The sequence below is a fragment of the Oncorhynchus kisutch genome, unplaced genomic scaffold (genome assembly GCF_002021735.2).
Source record: "Oncorhynchus kisutch isolate 150728-3 unplaced genomic scaffold, Okis_V2 Okis05a-Okis16b_hom, whole genome shotgun sequence".
Lineage (NCBI taxonomy): Eukaryota > Metazoa > Chordata > Actinopteri > Salmoniformes > Salmonidae > Oncorhynchus > Oncorhynchus kisutch.
The window spans coordinates 6,181,331-6,202,858 of NW_022261982.1; the positions used below are offsets into that span (position 1 = coordinate 6,181,331).

The window sequence follows — 21,528 nt, forward strand, 5'->3', positions numbered from 1 at the left end:
TACCCACTAGTTCCCTACCTCCTTTGTTCTTATTACTTGTGCAGAGACATTTTCCTGAGATCTCCAATTGAAAGATATTTAACTACGCAAGTCAAGAGGAAATTCTTATTTACAATGACGGCCTACCCCGGCCAAACCCTAATGACACTGGGCCAATTGTGGATGCTGCCCTATGGGTCTCCCAATCACAGCCAGTTGTGATACAGCCTGGAATCGAACCAGGCTGGTTCCAGTGTAAGAGGTAGTGACACCTCTTACACTGAGATGTAGTGCCTTAGACCGTTGCGCCACTCAGGTGTCCAGGTGTCCTTTTCAGAGAATTCCTCAACAGAAGAACATTTCAGACAGAGGACTTGGAGGATATAGTATCTACACCTATTTATGACTCTTTTTAATTTAACTAGGTAAACTTTTCTACTGGAAAACTGTGTAGTACTTCTGAATTATCATATCATGATCTAATGAGTAAGTAAAGAAACACTGCCACCTGGTGGATATAAAATGCAACTACTTTTAATATTGAGTTCCATCCATCATTGACAATCCTGGACACTTCGAGAGAGAGAGAGAAAAAAGAACTTTGACATGCCAGACATTGAAGGAAAAAAACTGACATTAAATTAATATAAAACTACACACAATTCGCAATAAATAAGACTTATTTTTTTACACATCCAAAAAGCCATGAAGGAATCGAAAACAACCCATCATTGTAGCACTGTGTGATGATGGGGAGTGCCAATCATTAGGCTTCCTTCAGTCAGAAGAAAGACGACTGAACTGACAACCTATATGATTGAGGGAGGGAGGGGTACTGAAACACTGGATATCAGGGCATTGCAGTCATTCATATTGTCAGATTGCACACCAAGCTGATGACAGGAACACAAGGAGAATTGGCCACTGATGTTGCCAGACCAAATGTTAAAACACACACCATATTTCTTCAAATGAAGCCGGGGATCAAATCCAGAGGCACGAGGAATAGGTCAGGGTAATAGACGCTCACTATTTGGCAATATTGTGAAATTTGACTGCGTGAAAAGACTTCCGCTCAGCAGAATTGTTTTGTTGGGATCCGTCTCAGATCTTCAGTTGTCAGAGGCCTGGAACAGAAGGTAGACAAATATTGGCAGATTTTTTACACATGAAGTTTGTGACTAAGTTTGTGACTACAGGTGCAACACAGTGGTGAGGCAGAGATGGAGGTACCGAGATCCAGTCAGAAAACATCTAGCCTATCAGATTGAAGCATAATGGACTTATTAAAACAGTGCCAGTTATGTGAAGGATAACCACAGCAATTGACCTTGTCCTGTACAGGGCAGAGTCTAATACAGGGCTCTCCAACCCTGTTCCTGGAGAGCTACGGTCCTGTACAGAGCAGAGTCTAATACAGGGCTCTCCAACCCTGTTCCTGGAGAGCTACGGTCCTGTACAGGGCAGAGTCTAATACAGGGCTCTCCAACCCTGTTCCTGGAGAGCTACGGTCCTGTACAGAGCAGAGTCTAATACAGGGCTCTCCAACCCTGTTCCTGGAGAGCTACGGTCCTGTACAGGGCAGAGTCTAATACAGGGCTCTCCAACCCTGTTCCTGGAGAGCTACGGTCCTGTACAGGGCAGAGCCTAATACAGGGCTCTCCAACCCTGTTCCTGGAGAGCTACGGTCCTGTACAGAGCAGAGTCTAATACAGGGCTCTCCAACCCTGTTCCTGGAGAGCTACGGTCCTGTACAGGGCAGAGTCTAATACAGGGCTCTCCAACCCTGTTCCTGGAGAGCTACCGTCCTGTACAGGGCAGAGTCTAATACAGGGCTCTCCAACCCTGTTCCTGGAGAGCTACGGCCCTGTACAGGGCAGTCTAATACAGGGCTCTCCAACCCTGTTCCTGGAGAGCTACGGTCCTGTACAGGGCAGTCTAATACAGGGCTCTCCAACCATGTTCCTGGAGAGCTACGGTCGTGTACAGAGCAGAGTCTAATACAGGGCTCTCCAACCCTGTTCCTGGAGAGCTACGGTCCTGTACAGGGCAGAGTCTAATACAGGGCTCTCCAACCCTGTTCCTGGAGAGCTACCGTCCTGTACAGGGCAGAGTCTAATACAGGGCTCTCCAACCCTGTTCCTGGAGAGCTACGGCCCTGTACAGGGCAGTCTAATACAGGGCTCTCCAACCCTGTTCCTGGAGAGCTACGGTCCTGTACAGGGCAGTCTAATACAGGGCTCTCCAACCATGTTCCTGGAGAGCTACGGTCCTGTACAGGGCAGAGTCTAATACAGGGCTCTCCGACCCTGTTCCTGGAGAGCTACAGTCCTGTACAGGGCAGAGTCTAATACAGGGCTCTCCAACCCTGTTCCTGGAGAGCTACGGCCCTGTACAGGGCAGTCTAATACAGGGCTCTCCAACCCTGTTCCTGGAGAGCTACGGTCCTGTACAGGGCAGTCTAATACAGGGCTCTCCAACCATGTTCCTGGAGAGCTACGGTCCTGTACAGAGCAGAGTCTAATACAGGGCTCTCCAACCCTGTTCCTGGAGAGCTACGGTCCTGTACAGGGCAGAGTCTAATACAGGGCTCTCCAACCCTGTTCCTGGAGAGCTACCGTCCTGTACAGGGCAGAGTCTAATACAGGGCTCTCCAACCCTGTTCCTGGAGAGCTACGGCCCTGTACAGGGCAGTCTAATACAGGGCTCTCCAACCCTGTTCCTGGAGAGCTACGGTCCTGTACAGGGCAGTCTAATACAGGGCTCTCCAACCATGTTCCTGGAGAGCTACGGTCCTGTACAGGGCAGAGTCTAATACAGGGCTCTCCGACCCTGTTCCTGGAGAGCTACAGTCCTGTACAGGGCAGAGTCTAATACAGGGCTCTCCAACCCTGTTCCTGGAGAGCTACGGTCCTGTACAGAGCAGAGTCTAATACAGGGCTCTCTAACCCTGTTCCTGGAGAGCTACGGTCCTGTACAGGGCAGAGTCTAATACAGGGCTCTCCAACCCTGTTCCTGGAGAGCTACGGTCCTGTACAGGGCAGAGTCTAATACAGGGCTCTCCAACCCTGTTCCTGGAGAGCTACGGTCCTGTACAGAGCAGAGTCTAATACAGGGCTCTCCAACCCTGTTCCTGGAGAGCTACGGTCCTGTACAGGGCAGAGTCTAATACAGGGCTCTCCAACCCTGTTCCTGGAGAGCTACGGCCCTGTACAGAGCAGAGTCTAATACAGGGCCCTCCAACCCTGTTCCTGGAGAGCTACAGTCCTGTACAGGGCAGTCTAATACAGGGCTCTCCAACCCTGTTCCTGGAGAGCTACGGCCCTGTACAGAGCAGAGTCTAATACAGGGCTCTCCAACCCTGTTCCTGGAGAGCTACGGCCCTGTACAGAGCAGAGTCTAATACAGGGCCCTCCAACCCTGTTCCTGGAGAGCTACGGTCCTGTACAGAGCAGAGTCCATTTAGTCCTAGTCCCATTGAGTCTCTATAGCAGGGCCCACGGGAGAAACTTGGTCCAGACAACATTTGGTTCTCAAAAGTGTGGGCAACCTTGTTCTATTGTGTCTCTATTGACTCCATTCTGTAAGTACCTATCCCTGTCCCCTGAACATGGCCTTACTTTTAGTGAATCGGAGGCTTTACGTAGCTCCTTGATGACAGAGGACAGGGCCTCTGGGTTGATGCCCTGCTCACACAGCCTGACACAGATAGACAGAGACTCCATGTCCAGTCCTGTGTTCAATAGCCTAGAGATCTCCAGCAGCACTTGTGGGGAAAAGTAGGAGAGAAAATAACAACATGAAATTGGCACCCTAGCTACCCATTGTCTGGCACATAACGAGCTGTATTGTTTAAACCATGTCGCCTTTCAAGATAAGTGTCCTCGCTAATACTGTTGTGTGGTGGACTGTTGCCATGGGTACAGAACGAAATGTGATAAATAGCTAGCTAGCTAAAGTTACCTAGCTAACTACCTTACTGTCAAGCCAATCTTGAGGCATTGCAATCAATAGTGTGTCACATGTGTTTTTACCAATATCTAGGTTCTACAACAGACATTATCATAACCTAGCAAGCTAACGTTAGCTAACTCACCATCCATCGTTTCTCGGACAGCATTCATGTTGTTAGCATTAGCACTGCTAGCCATGATCAATTCGTGTGGGACCTCCGAGAGTAACTCAACAGCAACTTCAACAGTTCAAGCTGATTTACAAAAATACTTCTACTATCACAACCCCGTCATTTGGATAAATTAGAAATAGTACATTTGTTGATAAAGTCTACCATGAGTATATACTTTGCTAGTTAGCTTACTAACGACCACACAAGCGAAAGGAAGTGACGTCGATGTAAATTTGGAGCGTTCTGAAATCTTCAATCGGATTGGTTATCAGGCACTTCCTGTTAATTTCTATTGGTCAATGGGGGTTGTGGGAAAATTGAAATTAACGTTTGAAACAACTGACTCTGGAACCTTATTTTGGTTGTGTTGAAAACTTCTGCAGCTGCTGTAAGTATCAGGGCTCTAATATAAAATAACATATCGAATAGATCTATCAAATGAACCTCTCAGAATAGTTGCCGAAGCCTTAGCTAGCCAGGCATTTAACGAAACGTTTGGGATAGCTAGTATGTAATACATTGTGGGACCAACAGCCAGCGAGTTTAGCTAACGTTAGCTAGCTACTCTTTCACGTAAGCAAGGTTTGTTCTCCTGATAGTATTACAGTAATTGTTTGGCTTTCTCTAGTACTTAGATTAACATACTATTTATACTGGATCAAAGCTGATTAATGTTTGAATTCCTGCATCAATGGGTTCAGGTTTGTGGCCAGACTATGGGAGATCTTCCAGATGTCCAGATCACTCCTGAGACTCCAGGGAGGGCAGCTATCCGTAACCCCTTCGAGAGCCCCAACGACTACCATCGCCTGCAAGAATCTGTGGTCCCCAGCCCCTCTGTCTTCAAGTCCTCCAAGACCTCCGCAACCGTAAGTGTAAACCCACACTGAGTGTACAAAACATTGAGTTGCCTTTTGACCTCAGAACAGCCTCAGTTCGTCGGGGGCATGGACTACAAGGTGTAGAAAGTGTTCCACAGGGAAGCTGGCCCATATTGACTTACAATGCTTCCCACAGGTGTGTCAAGTTGGCTGGATGTCCTTTGGTTGGTGGACCATTCTTGATCCACACGGGATTGTCATCCTAATATTTTGTACACATTTATGGTCTGGTCTCATACATATCTTGTGTAGTTCACCCACTTCGATAGCCTGAAGGACATGATCAGCAAGTCAGTTAACATGTTTGTCTCCTTCAGAAGTCCTGTCATTGTCCTCTTGTGAACGTAATCACCTGTTTTACAGAGCCACCTGGTGACGTTCCTTCAATCACTACCTGAATTGTTATTTTCAACGTTTTCTTGATCATTGTTTTCAGACACCAGCCAAGTTTAAATGGGACATAGATGAGATGTCTAGCCTGCTTCCTGTGGACATAGACGCTGAGGATATCCACCGCCAGTCCTTGTACCTCAGTCAGACCAGGTGAGGAACTAGTAACCAGTCCTTGTACCTAGATCAGACCAGGTGAGGAACTAGTAACCAGTCCATGTACTACAGTCAGACCAGGTGAGGAACTAGTAACCAGTCCTTGTACCTAGGTCAGACCATGTGAGGAACTAGTAACCAGTCCTTGTACCTAGGTCATACCAGGTGAGGAACTAGTAACCAGTCCTTGTACTGCAGTCAGACCAGGTGAGGAACTAGTAACCAGTCCTTGTACTGCAGTCAGACCAGGTGAGGAACTAGTAACCAGTCCTTGTACTGCAGTCAGACCAGGTGAGGAACTAGTAACCAGTCCATGTACTGCAGTCAGACCAGGTGAGGAACTAGTAACCAGTCCTTGTACCTAGGTCAGACCAGGTGAGGAACTAGTAACCAGTCCATGTACCTAGGTCAGACCAGGTGAGGAACTAGTAACCAGTCCTTGTACCTAGGTCGGACCAGTCCATGTACTGCAGTCAGACCAGGTGAGTAACTAGTAACCAGTCCTTGTACTGCAGTCAGACCAGGTGAGGAACTAGTAACTAGTCCTTGTACCTAGGTCGGACCAGTCCATGTACTGCAGTCAGACCAGGTGAGGAACTAGTAACCAGTCATGTACCTAGGTCAGACCAGGTGAGGAACTAGTAACCAGTCCATGTACCTAGGTCAGACCAGGTGAGGAACTAGTAACCAGTCCTTGTACCTAGGTCGGACCAGTCCATGTACTGCAGTCAGACCAGGTGAGTAACTAGTAACCAGTCCTTGTACTGCAGTCAGACCAGGTGAGGAACTAGTAACTAGTCCTTGTACCTAGGTCGGACCAGTCCATGTACTGTAGTGAGACCAGGTGAGGAACTAGTAACCAGTCATGTACCTAGGTCAGACCAGGTGAGGAACTAGTAACCAGTCCATGTACCTAGGTCAGACCAGGTGAGGAACTAGTAACCAGTCCTTGTACCTAGGTCGGACCAGTCCATGTACTGCAGTCAGACCAGGTGAGGAACTAGTAACCTGTCCTTGTACTGCAGTCAGACCAGGTGAGGAACTCTGACCAGGTTAAGGTTCACAATGCACACAAGACAAATGGGGAGCACTTTGAAATAGAACCGCTGCTGAGAGGTTGGGGGTATTGGTTTATTGGTCTGGTAACAGCTTTGTTTTTTTGAAAACATCCAGGATGGATTCTGACATCGAGGAGAAACGTCAGAATGCCATCGAGCAGTTTTTCACTAAAGGCGCCATTGTGCCTTCACCATGGACCGAACCAACAAGCAAACAGAAATCAGCACAGATGCACTTTGGGAAGAGTAAGTGAATCCAATGAGTTGGAGTTGAGTCGCTTTTCACTCACCAACACACACACACACACATTATAGTGTTTTATTTTCTATTTCCTGAATAACTGTTATGTTCAGCTATTTCTATGGATGTTAAAAATGTGTAAATGTTTCTATCTTCAGGTTCCATGTCCCCACTGATACTAGAAGAGCCACTACCAACTAAAAAAACCACAGTAGGCTGCCAGACAGTCCTGTCCTTACCTGTGGACTTCCACCTGGACAAAATATTAGGTAAACCTTTACACGTCCGTGAACACTCCATACACGTCATATTTATCTCTGTGCAGATAAAACTTATCAGGTCTCAAATAACCTCTCTGTCTGTCTCTGTTTGTGTCACTGTTTGTGTCTGTCTCTGTCTGTCTCTGTTTGTGTCTCTGTCTGTCTCTGTTTATGTCTCTGTCTGTCTCTGTTTATGTCTCTGTCTGTCTCTGTTTATGTCTCTGTCTGTCTCTGTTTATGTCTCTGTCTGTCTCTGTTTATGTCTCTGTCTGTCTCTGTTTATGTCTGTCTCTGTTTATGTCTGTCTCTGTTTATGTCTCTGTCTGTCTGTCTCTGTTTGTGTGTCTGTCTGTCTGTTTGTGTCTCTGTCTGTCTGTCTCTGTCTGTCTCTGTCTGTCTCTGTTTGTGTCTCTGTCTCTGTTTGTGTCTCTGTCTGTCTCTGTCTGTGTCTCTCTCTCGGCTGTCCCTCGCCCACCCCAGGAGAATACTACAGATTGAAGGAGGTGTCTCAGCAGGATCAGGTTCAGGAGACCCTGAGCTCCTCGTCTCTGAGACGGAAGTTGTTTCTGGATGGCCAAGGGAGTGGCTCGGAGTCCTCTAACCCCCCCAGCCCAGAAGGAGGAGGAGGGGAGGGAGAGCCCCCTGGGGGAGGGGATAGAGATTTCCTCTCACCCATGAGTGCCTCTCCTCTGTCCTGCCCGTTGTCTGGCATGTCTGCCCTGACCCCCTCCACTGTAAGTGTGCCACTATTCAATGTGAATGGTGTCTGACCAGTGTGTACAATTACAGTTTAAGGGAAACATGCAGCAAGTGTGGTTTGTTGCTTTGGTTCTAAGCATGGGTTGTTATTATCACAGGGCTGCCCAATCCTTTTCCTGGAGAGCTGCCATCCAAAAGGTTTTCACTGGGTCGGGTTAGTTACAACTGGGGTTGGAGTGAGAACCTACAGGAGGATAGCTCTCCAGGAACAGGGTTGGAGTGAACCTACAGGAGGGTAGCTCTCCAGGAACAGGGTTGGAGTGAAAACCTACAGGAGGTTAGCTCTCCAGGAACAGGGTTGGAGTGAACCTACAGGAGGGTAGCTCTCCGGGAACGGGGTTGGAGTGAAAACCTTCAGGAGGGTAGCTTTCCAGGAACAGGGTTGGAGTGAACCTACAGGAGGGTAGCTCTCCAGGAACAGGGTTGGAGTGAAAACCTACAGGAGGATAGCTCTCCAGGAACAGGGTTGGAGTGAAAACCTACAGGAGGGTAGCTCTCCAGGAACAGGGTTGGAGTGAACACCTACAGGAGGGTAGCTCTCCGGGAACAGGACAGCTCTGCTATAGCAGATGCTATATTCCTTCTAAAGTGGTACTGTGTATAACATCTAGGAGGGAATCTGTGTGAGGAAGAATCACAAAGGATTTCAAATAAAGACATAACCACTCGTTTCCTCTCTCTCTTTGTTTCAAAGGGTCTTTTCTCGTCCAGCCCTATCCAGGGTCGTTACCGAACCTACAGCCTGGGAAGTGTCACCAGCCCCTTGTGCCCTGAGCGGTCTTCTCCTGCTGGCTTCCAGTCCCCTGCCCTGTCCCCCATCGGGCCCCAGTTCACACAGACACCCGTAGCAGGTATACGAGACTGTTAAAGAGGTGTTTTACGTCCTTAATGGCATAATGTGTCTTAAATGTTCTTGTTATACCATAAATCTGATGCGGCTTTGGAGACAGTATCTATGGAAACTGATTGAATACGTCTGTGCAGATTTGCACAGTCATCTTTTACGGACCTCGACCTGTTGAGTCAAGTCATTAGGTGAAAAGGTATCCATGTTGTTGGTCATTTGAGTGATGCTGTGATTGTCTTTCTCGTCTAGGAGAGAGGAGGAAAGATATCCATGTTGTTGGTCATTTGAGGGATGCCGTGATTGTCTTTCTCGTCTAGAAGAGAGGAGGAAAGATATCCATGTTGTTGGTCATTTGAGTGATGCCGTGATTGTCTTTCTCGTCTAGGAGAGAGGAGGAAGCTGAGCTTCGTGACCCCTGAAGGTGTTCCCCTAGACATGGACATCAACTCCTGTACAGAGAGCCCCTATGTAGATGGCTGTTCCCCCATCCGCTTCTGCTCCTCCCTCCAGCCCCCGGGCCGGACCCAGGTCAACCCTCAGCTCAGACCCGGAGCCCGCTGCTGGGCCTCACCCCCAACCATCTCCCCCAACCCTTCCCTCCAGCCCCCGGGCCGGACCCAGGTCAACCCTCAGCTCAGACCCGGAGCCCACTGCTGGGCCTCACCCCCAACCATCTCCCCCAACCCTTCCCTCCTGGACCAGGGCAATATATGTCCTTCTACTTCACTACCACCCATGGAGATGGGCTCCTGTTCCCCCTCTCCGGTGCCGTGTGTACCCAGGACCAGTGGGGGTCTGCTGGGGATGGAGAGGCTGTGTGAGGGGGGTTCGGGGATGGACCAGCCTCTGTTGGACTCAGTGAAGATGGAGGAGGAGGAGGAGGAGGTGGAGGAGAACGGCGAGGTGGAAGTGGACATCCCTGTGGAAGAGGAGGAGGAGGAAGGAGGTGTGACTCCTGTTGGTGTCCGGTTGACCAGCTCCCGTGTGGGGGCGAGCGTGATGGCAGCGGAGGCGTCTCATCTGTTTGTGTCTCTGCTAGCTGAAGGAAGCAGCATCCCTTATGATAACAGCATGCAGGTCTGTATCCTGACGGCCGTCTACTGACTAAACCGCTCTAATCACAACAGAATAGACCTCTGACAAGCTGGACACCAATTTTAAATTTCAGAAAAGGCATTTTCATGTTTATAATTTTTTGGGGAAGAGTTACACTGACATGTATGTTACAATGACTGTGTTTTTGACACATTATTTTGCACTAAAATGTTATTGGGTTGAATGTACACAGATGGATCACGTACTTTGAATTATTCTTCTATTTTTGATGACCATGTTAATGGGAGTGATTTGAACTGCCTGTTTGCTCTGTGTAGGTGGACAGTGGGTACAACACATACGCTGGCACCGCCAGCCTGATAGATGCCATGAGTTCAGACAGCCAGAGTAAGGAGTCGTTTGACGCAGCACACAACCCCGACGAGGTCTTCCCTCACAGCAGACACACTAAGACCAAGGTAACGGAACCCACACTAAGACCAAGGTAACGGAACCCACACTAAGACCAAGGTAACGGAACCCACACTAAGACCAAGGTAACGGAACCCACACTGAGACCAAGGTAACGGAACCCACAGCAGACACACTGAGACCAAGGTAACGGAACCCACAGCAGACACACTGAGACCAAGGTAACGGAACCCACACTAAGACCAAGGTAACGGAACCCACAGCAGATACACTAAGACCAAGGTAACGGAACCCACAGCAGATACACTAAGACCAAGGTAACGGAACCCACAGCAGACACAAAGACCAAGGTAACGGAACCCACAGCAGATACACTAAGACCAAGGTAACGGAACCCACAGCAGATACACTAAGACCAAGGTAACGGAACCCACAGCAGATACACTAAGACCAAGGTAACGGAACCCACAGCAGACACACTAAGACCAAGGTAACGGAACCCACAGCAGACACACTGGGGTAACGGAACCCACAGCGGACACACTGGGGTAACGGAACCCACAGCAGACACACTGAGGTAACGGAACCCACAGCAGACACACTGAGGTAACGGAACCCACAGCAGACACACTGAGGTAACGGAACCCACAGCAGACACACTGAGGTAACGGAACCCACAGCAGACACACTGAGGTAACGGAACCCACAGCAGACACACTGAGGTAACGGAACCCACAGCAGACACACTGAGGTAACGGAACCCACAGCAGACACACTGGGGTAACGGAACCCACAGAAGACACACTGGGGTAACGGAACCCACAGCAGACACACTGGGGTAACGGAACCCACAGCAGACACACTGGGGTAACGGAACCCACAGTAGACACACTGAGGTAACGGAACCCGCAGCAGACACACTGAGGTAACGGAACCCGCAGCAGACACACTGAGGTAACGGAACCCGCAGCAGACACACTAAGACCAAGGTAACGGAACCCACAGCAGACACACCGAGGTAACGTAACTGGGGGTAGAAGCTGTTCAGCAGTCTGGCGGCCGGGGGGGTAGAAGCTGTTCAGCAGTCTGACGGGCGGCCTGGGGGTAGAAGCTGTTCAGCAGTCTGACGGACGGCCTAGGGGTAGAAGCTGTTCAGCAGTCTGACGGGCGGCCTGGGGGTAGAAGCTGTTCAGCAGTCTGACGGGCCTGGGGGTAGAAGCTGTTCAGCAGTCTGACGGCCTGGGGGGTAGAAGCTGTTCAGCGGTCTGACGGCCTGAGGGGTGGAAGCTGTTCAGCGGTCTGACGGCCTGGGGGTAGAAGCTGTTCAGCGGTCTGACGGCCTGGGTGGTAGAAGCTGTTCAGGAGACTTTTGGTCCCAGACTTGGTACTCCGGTACCTCTTGCTGTGTAGCAGAGAGAATAACTTAGATTGCTGGAGTCTTTGACAATGTTTAGGTCTTTCCTCTGACACCAGAATTAGATGGTATTTAATGTGTGTTTACACGTTGCTCAACCATGATTTGTCGTGGTACAGCTTATGGACAATCCTTTTTTGTTTTCCAGACTGTTTTTCCTCAACCCCATTGAGTGAGCTGATTGGAGGAGAACACAAGGAAGCCCCTCCCACCTTCAACCTCCCAGCTGAAGCTAATGATGATGTTTTGCCATGTTTTAAAGCGGCCGTGTCGGGGTGTATTCATTAGTCGGATTCTGTTGGAAACCCTTTACTCTAGACATGGAACCTACCTGAATTTGTCCAATAGAAACAAACTGTTGCCAAACACTTTTATTTAGAGTGAATCGTGTACTGAATAACACCCCGGCTAAGTGACAATGTTAAGATGCCGCCATTCGCACAAATGAACCTTGAAATGAATTCCTATTGGCGCTAGCTATCCCTCGTAGTGGAGTTGAAATGGCAGCCTATATAGTGCACTAGCCCTGTGGGCGTTGGTCAGTAGTGCACTATATAGGGAATAAGGTGCTGTTTTGGAAAACTTAGTGTTGACATGAACAAGGGACAGATGAAACTTGACTTTCAGTTATGTATTTTATATTCTTGTTGATTGTGAATTTAGCATTATTTTTAATCAGTTAAACAATTACGGGAATGTGAATTGTGATAAAGGGTTTTTATTGTACATTGTTATAAATATTTGTATAACTGCAGAGCTCCCCTTTAATCAAAGCGTTTTATGGAGGAAGTGTTATTGAATGAGTAACGTTCTGACTAGACCACTGAGACACATTAAATGTTGTACAACTGGAAGGCTAGAGGCTCTATGTTCTGACTAGACCACTGAGACACATTAAATGTTGTACAACTGGAAGGCTAGAGGCTCTATGTTCTGACTAGACCACTGAGACACATTAAATGTTGTACAACTGGGCTACTCTTCAGTTTCCTGGCTACATGTGAATTAAAGGCACCTACTCCAATCACAAAACAGAGACTAGCCAAAGAGATGAGAAAAGGAATATTGGCTAAAACCAAGAGCTTTATTGAGAGTTGTACAAGGTAACATTCCTTCCAGAATAGACCGTACAAACCCCATGGGTCAGGACTAGAAATACAATATATCATTATGTCTTGCCACAGTATATCATCCCATTCTACAGGTTACTGGCATCCCATTAACATTTACCTGGAAAGATGACATTCTACAGGTTACTGGCATCCCATTAACATTCTATAGGTTACTGGCATCCCATTAACATTTACCTGGAAAGATGACATTCAAGGAAAAAAGCTTCTGACTAAAGGTTTTAAAATCATAAACATATTAACCACAGGATGTTCTGTGATTGTAATGTAGAAAAAAGAACGCTAAACGCTAAAATAACTCTAAACTGAGCTCGGAGAAAAGTTTCAGTCTGAGGATGGTGTTGTTCAACGGTCCAGTTTAGCTCTCTTGACCTCTGGTTCTGGTTCAGACGGTGCCACACTCACTCCAGAGATCTAGAAAACAACAATATTAGTTACATGTCCAAGCCTGAAATTAGTGATTTGACACGACAGAAGGCTATTTTACCTCGTCGGACACAAACTGTTACCTGAACATGGTTTTAGTTCATAACTTCATGGAAATTACCACTATAGGATCTCTGTAATTACAGAGAGATTCAGTTTGAAACAACAAACGTACCACAGGTTCGACCAGGGACATCCTTATCTTCTGGTGCTGGACGTTGGACGCATCCAGACTGATGGTCACTTTGACCTTGTCAAACATGTTGAAGGAGTGGCCCTCCACCGTCAGACTAGGAGCCTGCACACACACACACACAGTTACAGTTGATCCATACACACACCAAAAAAGCTTTAATTTTCTCTGACACACAGCGAGGGTACCTCTTCGTTGAAGATCAGTTTGGGGCTGGGTTTATCTTTGTTCTCAAAGAACACCGTTCCCTCCAGACCAAACTTAGGGATGAGGACGATGATGGCGTTCTTCCTCACAAACAGGATGAAGCCCTCTTCGTTCAGGATGCCTCTGCTCTTGAAGAACAGCTGGAGGAAACAACACATTATCTCGTCAAACAGATGGAAACAGGGAGAGACTGCCCGGAAATGTCCAGTAAGAAATGTTATTTTTCAATTTCCGTTGCAAAGCATTTTGCTACAGTGCACTAATGAATATGACCTAGTTGTCCTTTTGTAAAAATGGGTCCCTCGTCTTCAATGGGACTTCCTGGTTAAATAGTTGTGAGTCCAGTACCTGTGTGTGGAAGGCTAGAGGCTCTAACAGGTCAGTGTGTTGGGTGAGTCCAGTACCTGTGTGTGGAAGGCTAGAGGCTCTAACAGGTCAGTGTGTTGGGTGAGTCCAGTACCTGTGTGTGGAAGGCTAGAGGCTCTAACAGGTCAGTGTGTTGGGTGAGTCCAGTACCTGTGTGTGGAAGGCTAGAGGCTCTAACAGGTCAGTGTGTTGGGTGAGTCCAGTACCTGTGTGTGGTAGGCTACAGAGGCTCGCTGTGCGTACTGGGCCATCTTGTGTCTGTAGTTGAGGTTGTTGCAGAGGGCAGACTGCTTGTGTTTGTCCATCAGGTCTGGGTAAGTGCTGTCTGCTCCAATGGCTACAGCCAGCAGCCGATGCACGATGATGTCAGAGTATCTGTAGAGGTTACAATCACATCAGAACCAGTCAGGGTAGAGGAAGGGGGGGTGTGGACGGACCAGTCAGGAGTAGAGGAGGGGTGTGGTCCAGTCAGAGGTAGAGAGGGGGGGGGGGTGGACCCAGCCAAGTTTAAATGGGACATAGATGAGATGTCTAGCCTGCTTCCTGTGGACATAGACGCTGAGGATATCCACCGCCAGTCCTTGTACCTCAGTCAGACCAGGTGAGGAACTAGTAACCAGTCCTTGTACCTAGATCAGACCAGGTGAGGAACTAGTAACCAGTCCATGTACTACAGTCAGACCAGGTGAGGAACTAGTAACCAGTCCTTGTACCTAGGTCAGACCATGTGAGGAACTAGTAACCAGTCCTTGTACCTAGGTCATACCAGGTGAGGAACTAGTAACCAGTCCTTGTACTGCAGTCAGACCAGGTGAGGAACTAGTAACCAGTCCTTGTACTGCAGTCAGACCAGGTGAGGAACTAGTAACCAGTCCTTGTACTGCAGTCAGACCAGGTGAGGAACTAGTAACCAGTCCATGTACTGCAGTCAGACCAGGTGAGGAACTAGTAACCAGTCCTTGTACCTAGGTCAGACCAGGTGAGGAACTAGTAACCAGTCCATGTACCTAGGTCAGACCAGGTGAGGAACTAGTAACCAGTCCTTGTACCTAGGTCGGACCAGTCCATGTACTGCAGTCAGACCAGGTGAGTAACTAGTAACCAGTCCTTGTACTGCAGTCAGACCAGGTGAGGAACTAGTAACTAGTCCTTGTACCTAGGTCGGACCAGTCCATGTACTGCAGTCAGACCAGGTGAGGAACTAGTAACCAGTCATGTACCTAGGTCAGACCAGGTGAGGAACTAGTAACCAGTCCATGTACCTAGGTCAGACCAGGTGAGGAACTAGTAACCAGTCCTTGTACCTAGGTCGGACCAGTCCATGTACTGCAGTCAGACCAGGTGAGTAACTAGTAACCAGTCCTTGTACTGCAGTCAGACCAGGTGAGGAACTAGTAACTAGTCCTTGTACCTAGGTCGGACCAGTCCATGTACTGTAGTGAGACCAGGTGAGGAACTAGTAACCAGTCATGTACCTAGGTCAGACCAGGTGAGGAACTAGTAACCAGTCCATGTACCTAGGTCAGACCAGGTGAGGAACTAGTAACCAGTCCTTGTACCTAGGTCGGACCAGTCCATGTACTGCAGTCAGACCAGGTGAGGAACTAGTAACCTGTCCTTGTACTGCAGTCAGACCAGGTGAGGAACTCTGACCAGGTTAAGGTTCACAATGCACACAAGACAAATGGGGAGCACTTTGAAATAGAACCGCTGCTGAGAGGTTGGGGGTATTGGTTTATTGGTCTGGTAACAGCTTTGTTTTTTTGAAAACATCCAGGATGGATTCTGACATCGAGGAGAAACGTCAGAATGCCATCGAGCAGTTTTTCACTAAAGGCGCCATTGTGCCTTCACCATGGACCGAACCAACAAGCAAACAGAAATCAGCACAGATGCACTTTGGGAAGAGTAAGTGAATCCAATGAGTTGGAGTTGAGTCGCTTTTCACTCACCAACACACACACACACACATTATAGTGTTTTATTTTCTATTTCCTGAATAACTGTTATGTTCAGCTATTTCTATGGATGTTAAAAATGTGTAAATGTTTCTATCTTCAGGTTCCATGTCCCCACTGATACTAGAAGAGCCACTACCAACTAAAAAAACCACAGTAGGCTGCCAGACAGTCCTGTCCTTACCTGTGGACTTCCACCTGGACAAAATATTAGGTAAACCTTTACACGTCCGTGAACACTCCATACACGTCATATTTATCTCTGTGCAGATAAAACTTATCAGGTCTCAAATAACCTCTCTGTCTGTCTCTGTTTGTGTCACTGTTTGTGTCTGTCTCTGTCTGTCTCTGTTTGTGTCTCTGTCTGTCTCTGTTTATGTCTCTGTCTGTCTCTGTTTATGTCTCTGTCTGTCTCTGTTTATGTCTCTGTCTGTCTCTGTTTATGTCTCTGTCTGTCTCTGTTTATGTCTCTGTCTGTCTCTGTTTATGTCTGTCTCTGTTTATGTCTGTCTCTGTTTATGTCTCTGTCTGTCTGTCTCTGTTTGTGTGTCTGTCTGTCTGTTTGTGTCTCTGTCTGTCTGTCTCTGTCTGTCTCTGTCTGTCTCTGTTTGTGTCTCTGTCTCTGTTTGTGTCTCTGTCTGTCTCTGTCTGTGTCTCTCTCTCGGCTGTCCCTCGCCCACCCCAGGAGAATACTACAGATTGAAGGAGGTGTCTCAGCAGGATCAGGTTCAGGAGACCCTGAGCTCCTCGTCTCTGAGACGGAAGTTGTTTCTGGATGGCCAAGGGAGTGGCTCGGAGTCCTCTAACCCCCCCAGCCCAGAAGGAGGAGGAGGGGAGGGAGAGCCCCCTGGGGGAGGGGATAGAGATTTCCTCTCACCCATGAGTGCCTCTCCTCTGTCCTGCCCGTTGTCTGGCATGTCTGCCCTGACCCCCTCCACTGTAAGTGTGCCACTATTCAATGTGAATGGTGTCTGACCAGTGTGTACAATTACAGTTTAAGGGAAACATGCAGCAAGTGTGGTTTGTTGCTTTGGTTCTAAGCATGGGTTGTTATTATCACAGGGCTGCCCAATCCTTTTCCTGGAGAGCTGCCATCCAAAAGGTTTTCACTGGGTCGGGTTAGTTACAACTGGGGTTGGAGTGAGAACCTACAGGAGGATAGCTCTCCAGGAACAGGGTTGGAGTGAACCTACAGGAGGGTAGCTCTCCAGGAACAGGGTTGGAGTGAAAACCTACAGGAGGTTAGCTCTCCAGGAACAGGGTTGGAGTGAACCTACAGGAGGGTAGCTCTCCGGGAACGGGGTTGGAGTGAAAACCTTCAGGAGGGTAGCTTTCCAGGAACAGGGTTGGAGTGAACCTACAGGAGGGTAGCTCTCCAGGAACAGGGTTGGAGTGAAAACCTACAGGAGGATAGCTCTCCAGGAACAGGGTTGGAGTGAAAACCTACAGGAGGGTAGCTCTCCAGGAACAGGGTTGGAGTGAACACCTACAGGAGGGTAGCTCTCCGGGAACAGGACAGCTCTGCTATAGCAGATGCTATATTCCTTCTAAAGTGGTACTGTGTATAACATCTAGGAGGGAATCTGTGTGAGGAAGAATCACAAAGGATTTCAAATAAAGACATAACCACTCGTTTCCTCTCTCTCTTTGTTTCAAAGGGTCTTTTCTCGTCCAGCCCTATCCAGGGTCGTTACCGAACCTACAGCCTGGGAAGTGTCACCAGCCCCTTGTGCCCTGAGCGGTCTTCTCCTGCTGGCTTCCAGTCCCCTGCCCTGTCCCCCATCGGGCCCCAGTTCACACAGACACCCGTAGCAGGTATACGAGACTGTTAAAGAGGTGTTTTACGTCCTTAATGGCATAATGTGTCTTAAATGTTCTTGTTATACCATAAATCTGATGCGGCTTTGGAGACAGTATCTATGGAAACTGATTGAATACGTCTGTGCAGATTTGCACAGTCATCTTTTACGGACCTCGACCTGTTGAGTCAAGTCATTAGGTGAAAAGGTATCCATGTTGTTGGTCATTTGAGTGATGCTGTGATTGTCTTTCTCGTCTAGGAGAGAGGAGGAAAGATATCCATGTTGTTGGTCATTTGAGGGATGCCGTGATTGTCTTTCTCGTCTAGAAGAGAGGAGGAAAGATATCCATGTTGTTGGTCATTTGAGTGATGCCGTGATTGTCTTTCTCGTCTAGGAGAGAGGAGGAAGCTGAGCTTCGTGACCCCTGAAGGTGTTCCCCTAGACATGGACATCAACTCCTGTACAGAGAGCCCCTATGTAGATGGCTGTTCCCCCATCCGCTTCTGCTCCTCCCTCCAGCCCCCGGGCCGGACCCAGGTCAACCCTCAGCTCAGACCCGGAGCCCGCTGCTGGGCCTCACCCCCAACCATCTCCCCCAACCCTTCCCTCCAGCCCCCGGGCCGGACCCAGGTCAACCCTCAGCTCAGACCCGGAGCCCACTGCTGGGCCTCACCCCCAACCATCTCCCCCAACCCTTCCCTCCTGGACCAGGGCAATATATGTCCTTCTACTTCACTACCACCCATGGAGATGGGCTCCTGTTCCCCCTCTCCGGTGCCGTGTGTACCCAGGACCAGTGGGGGTCTGCTGGGGATGGAGAGGCTGTGTGAGGGGGGTTCGGGGATGGACCAGCCTCTGTTGGACTCAGTGAAGATGGAGGAGGAGGAGGAGGAGGTGGAGGAGAACGGCGAGGTGGAAGTGGACATCCCTGTGGAAGAGGAGGAGGAGGAAGGAGGTGTGACTCCTGTTGGTGTCCGGTTGACCAGCTCCCGTGTGGGGGCGAGCGTGATGGCAGCGGAGGCGTCTCATCTGTTTGTGTCTCTGCTAGCTGAAGGAAGCAGCATCCCTTATGATAACAGCATGCAGGTCTGTATCCTGACGGCCGTCTACTGACTAAACCGCTCTAATCACAACAGAATAGACCTCTGACAAGCTGGACACCAATTTTAAATTTCAGAAAAGGCATTTTCATGTTTATAATTTTTTGGGGAAGAGTTACACTGACATGTATGTTACAATGACTGTGTTTTTGACACATTATTTTGCACTAAAATGTTATTGGGTTGAATGTACACAGATGGATCACGTACTTTGAATTATTCTTCTATTTTTGATGACCATGTTAATGGGAGTGATTTGAACTGCCTGTTTGCTCTGTGTAGGTGGACAGTGGGTACAACACATACGCTGGCACCGCCAGCCTGATAGATGCCATGAGTTCAGACAGCCAGAGTAAGGAGTCGTTTGACGCAGCACACAACCCCGACGAGGTCTTCCCTCACAGCAGACACACTAAGACCAAGGTAACGGAACCCACACTAAGACCAAGGTAACGGAACCCACACTAAGACCAAGGTAACGGAACCCACACTAAGACCAAGGTAACGGAACCCACACTGAGACCAAGGTAACGGAACCCACAGCAGACACACTGAGACCAAGGTAACGGAACCCACAGCAGACACACTGAGACCAAGGTAACGGAACCCACACTAAGACCAAGGTAACGGAACCCACAGCAGATACACTAAGACCAAGGTAACGGAACCCACAGCAGATACACTAAGACCAAGGTAACGGAACCCACAGCAGACACAAAGACCAAGGTAACGGAACCCACAGCAGATACACTAAGACCAAGGTAACGGAACCCACAGCAGATACACTAAGACCAAGGTAACGGAACCCACAGCAGATACACTAAGACCAAGGTAACGGAACCCACAGCAGACACACTAAGACCAAGGTAACGGAACCCACAGCAGACACACTGGGGTAACGGAACCCACAGCGGACACACTGGGGTAACGGAACCCACAGCAGACACACTGAGGTAACGGAACCCACAGCAGACACACTGAGGTAACGGAACCCACAGCAGACACACTGAGGTAACGGAACCCACAGCAGACACACTGAGGTAACGGAACCCACAGCAGACACACTGAGGTAACGGAACCCACAGCAGACACACTGAGGTAACGGAACCCACAGCAGACACACTGAGGTAACGGAACCCACAGCAGACACACTGGGGTAACGGAACCCACAGAAGACACACTGGGGTAACGGAACCCACAGCAGACACACTGGGGTAACGGAACCCACAGCAGACACACTGGGGTAACGGAACCCACAGTAGACACACTGAGGTAACGGAACCCGCAGCAGACACACTGAGGTAACGGAACCCGCAGCAGACACACTGAGGTAACGGAACCCGCAGCAGACACACTAAGACCAAGGTAACGGAACCCACAGCAGACACACCGAGGTAACGTAACTGGGGGTAGAAGCTGTTCAGCAGTCTGGCGGCCGGGGGGGTAGAAGCTGTTCAGCAGTCTGACGGGCGGCCTGGGGGTAGAAGCTGTTCAGCAGTCTGACGGACGGCCTAGGGGTAGAAGCTGTTCAGCAGTCTGACGGGCGGCCTGGGGGTAGAAGCTGTTCAGCAGTCTGACGGGCCTGGGGGTAGAAGCTGTTCAGCAGTCTGACGGCCTGGGGGGTAGAAGCTGTTCAGCGGTCTGACGGCCTGAGGGGTGGAAGCTGTTCAGCGGTCTGACGGCCTGGGGGTAGAAGCTGTTCAGCGGTCTGACGGCCTGGGTGGTAGAAGCTGTTCAGGAGACTTTTGGTCCCAGACTTGGTACTCCGGTACCTCTTGCTGTGTAGCAGAGAGAATAACTTAGATTGCTGGAGTCTTTGACAATGTTTAGGTCTTTCCTCTGACACCAGAATTAGATGGTATTTAATGTGTGTTTACACGTTGCTCAACCATGATTTGTCGTGGTACAGCTTATGGACAATCCTTTTTTGTTTTCCAGACTGTTTTTCCTCAACCCCATTGAGTGAGCTGATTGGAGGAGAACACAAGGAAGCCCCTCCCACCTTCAACCTCCCAGCTGAAGCTAATGATGATGTTTTGCCATGTTTTAAAGCGGCCGTGTCGGGGTGTATTCATTAGTCGGATTCTGTTGGAAACCCTTTACTCTAGACATGGAACCTACCTGAATTTGTCCAATAGAAACAAACTGTTGCCAAACACTTTTATTTAGAGTGAATCGTGTACTGAATAACACCCCGGCTAAGTGACAATGTTAAGATGCCGCCATTCGCACAAATGAACCTTGAAATGAATTCCTATTGGCGCTAGCTATCCCTCGTAGTGGAGTTGAAATGGCAGCCTATATAGTGCACTAGCCCTGTGGGCGTTGGTCAGTAGTGCACTATATAGGGAATAAGGTGCTGTTTTGGAAAACTTAGTGTTGACATGAACAAGGGACAGATGAAACTTGACTTTCAGTTATGTATTTTATATTCTTGTTGATTGTGAATTTAGCATTATTTTTAATCAGTTAAACAATTACGGGAATGTGAATTGTGATAAAGGGTTTTTATTGTACATTGTTATAAATATTTGTATAACTGCAGAGCTCCCCTTTAATCAAAGCGTTTTATGGAGGAAGTGTTATTGAATGAGTAACGTTCTGACTAGACCACTGAGACACATTAAATGTTGTACAACTGGAAGGCTAGAGGCTCTATGTTCTGACTAGACCACTGAGACACATTAAATGTTGTACAACTGGAAGGCTAGAGGCTCTATGTTCTGACTAGACCACTGAGACACATTAAATGTTGTACAACTGGGCTA

The 21,528-nt window shown here is 48.7% G+C and overlaps 4 protein-coding genes across 5 annotated transcripts; 2 read left to right on the top strand and 2 right to left on the bottom strand.

Moving 5' to 3' along the window:
• Positions 1–491: 491 nt before the first annotated feature.
• On the bottom strand, positions 492–4,343 carry LOC109881800 (mitotic-spindle organizing protein 1). Its single transcript, XM_020473907.2, has 3 exons — positions 4,076–4,343; positions 3,600–3,745; positions 492–1,106 (listed from the first exon to the last, which is right to left on the bottom strand). The coding sequence occupies exons 1-3, from the start codon at positions 4,128–4,130 to the stop codon at positions 1,092–1,094; spliced, it is 216 nt and encodes a 71-aa protein (XP_020329496.1). The 5' UTR covers positions 4,131–4,343; the 3' UTR covers positions 492–1,091.
• A 31-nt stretch (positions 4,344–4,374) lies between these two features.
• On the top strand, positions 4,375–12,547 carry LOC109881804 (BORA aurora kinase A activator). Of its 2 annotated transcripts, none has more exons than XM_031813359.1 (10): positions 4,375–4,493; positions 4,807–4,974; positions 5,423–5,529; positions 6,706–6,836; positions 6,990–7,100; positions 7,572–7,825; positions 8,545–8,701; positions 9,083–9,774; positions 10,071–10,211; positions 11,727–12,547. In XM_031813359.1, exons 2-10 carry the CDS (start codon positions 4,822–4,824, stop codon positions 11,748–11,750), a joined length of 1,770 nt encoding a protein of 589 aa, XP_031669219.1. In that variant the 5' UTR covers positions 4,375–4,493; positions 4,807–4,821; the 3' UTR covers positions 11,751–12,547. The 2 variants fall into 2 exon arrangements, with proteins under 2 accessions (XP_031669219.1, XP_031669220.1); XM_031813360.1 differs by lacking the exon at positions 4,375–4,493 and adding an exon at positions 4,572–4,687.
• An 82-nt stretch (positions 12,548–12,629) lies between these two features.
• Positions 12,630–14,301, bottom strand: LOC109881803 (exosome complex exonuclease RRP44-like). The gene is made up of 4 exons (XM_031813370.1): positions 14,107–14,301; positions 13,516–13,674; positions 13,310–13,432; positions 12,630–13,122 (listed from the first exon to the last, which is right to left on the bottom strand). Exons 1-4 carry the CDS (start codon positions 14,203–14,205, stop codon positions 13,054–13,056), a joined length of 450 nt encoding a protein of 149 aa, XP_031669230.1. The 5' UTR covers positions 14,206–14,301; the 3' UTR covers positions 12,630–13,053.
• On the top strand, positions 14,254–21,525 carry LOC116359777 (protein aurora borealis-like). Its single transcript, XM_031813332.1, has 8 exons — positions 14,254–14,501; positions 15,678–15,808; positions 15,962–16,072; positions 16,544–16,797; positions 17,517–17,673; positions 18,055–18,746; positions 19,043–19,183; positions 20,699–21,525. The coding sequence occupies exons 1-8, from the start codon at positions 14,254–14,256 to the stop codon at positions 20,720–20,722; spliced, it is 1,758 nt and encodes a 585-aa protein (XP_031669192.1). The 3' UTR covers positions 20,723–21,525.
• Positions 21,526–21,528: the final 3 nt, after the last annotated feature.

Bases quoted from the DNA above. Each gene is read 5' to 3' on its own strand.
- LOC109881800 (XM_020473907.2), bottom strand. From the start codon at position 4,130: ATGGCTAGCAGTGCTAATGCTAACAACATGAATGCTGTCCGAGAAACG. The intron at 3,746-4,075 runs GTGAGTTAGCTA...TTTCCCCACAAG, and splicing joins TGTCCGAGAAACGATGGATG to TGCTGCTGGAGATCTCTAGG.
- LOC109881804 (XM_031813359.1), top strand. From the start codon at position 4,822: ATGGGAGATCTTCCAGATGTCCAGATCACTCCTGAGACTCCAGGGAGG. The intron at 4,975-5,422 runs GTAAGTGTAAAC...CATTGTTTTCAG, and splicing joins CCTCCAAGACCTCCGCAACC to ACACCAGCCAAGTTTAAATG. The intron at 6,837-6,989 runs GTAAGTGAATCC...TTCTATCTTCAG, and splicing joins ACAGATGCACTTTGGGAAGA to GTTCCATGTCCCCACTGATA.
- LOC109881803 (XM_031813370.1), bottom strand. From the start codon at position 14,205: ATGGACAAACACAAGCAGTCTGCCCTCTGCAACAACCTCAACTACAGA. The intron at 13,675-14,106 runs GTACTGGACTCA...TGTTTCCTCCAG, and splicing joins CTGTAGCCTACCACACACAG to CTGTTCTTCAAGAGCAGAGG. The intron at 13,123-13,309 runs GTACGTTTGTTG...GTTGTTTTCTAG, and splicing joins TGTCCCTGGTCGAACCTGTG to ATCTCTGGAGTGAGTGTGGC.
- LOC116359777 (XM_031813332.1), top strand. From the start codon at position 14,254: ATGCACGATGATGTCAGAGTATCTGTAGAGGTTACAATCACATCAGAA. The intron at 15,809-15,961 runs GTAAGTGAATCC...TTCTATCTTCAG, and splicing joins ACAGATGCACTTTGGGAAGA to GTTCCATGTCCCCACTGATA. The intron at 16,073-16,543 runs GTAAACCTTTAC...CGCCCACCCCAG, and splicing joins CCACCTGGACAAAATATTAG to GAGAATACTACAGATTGAAG.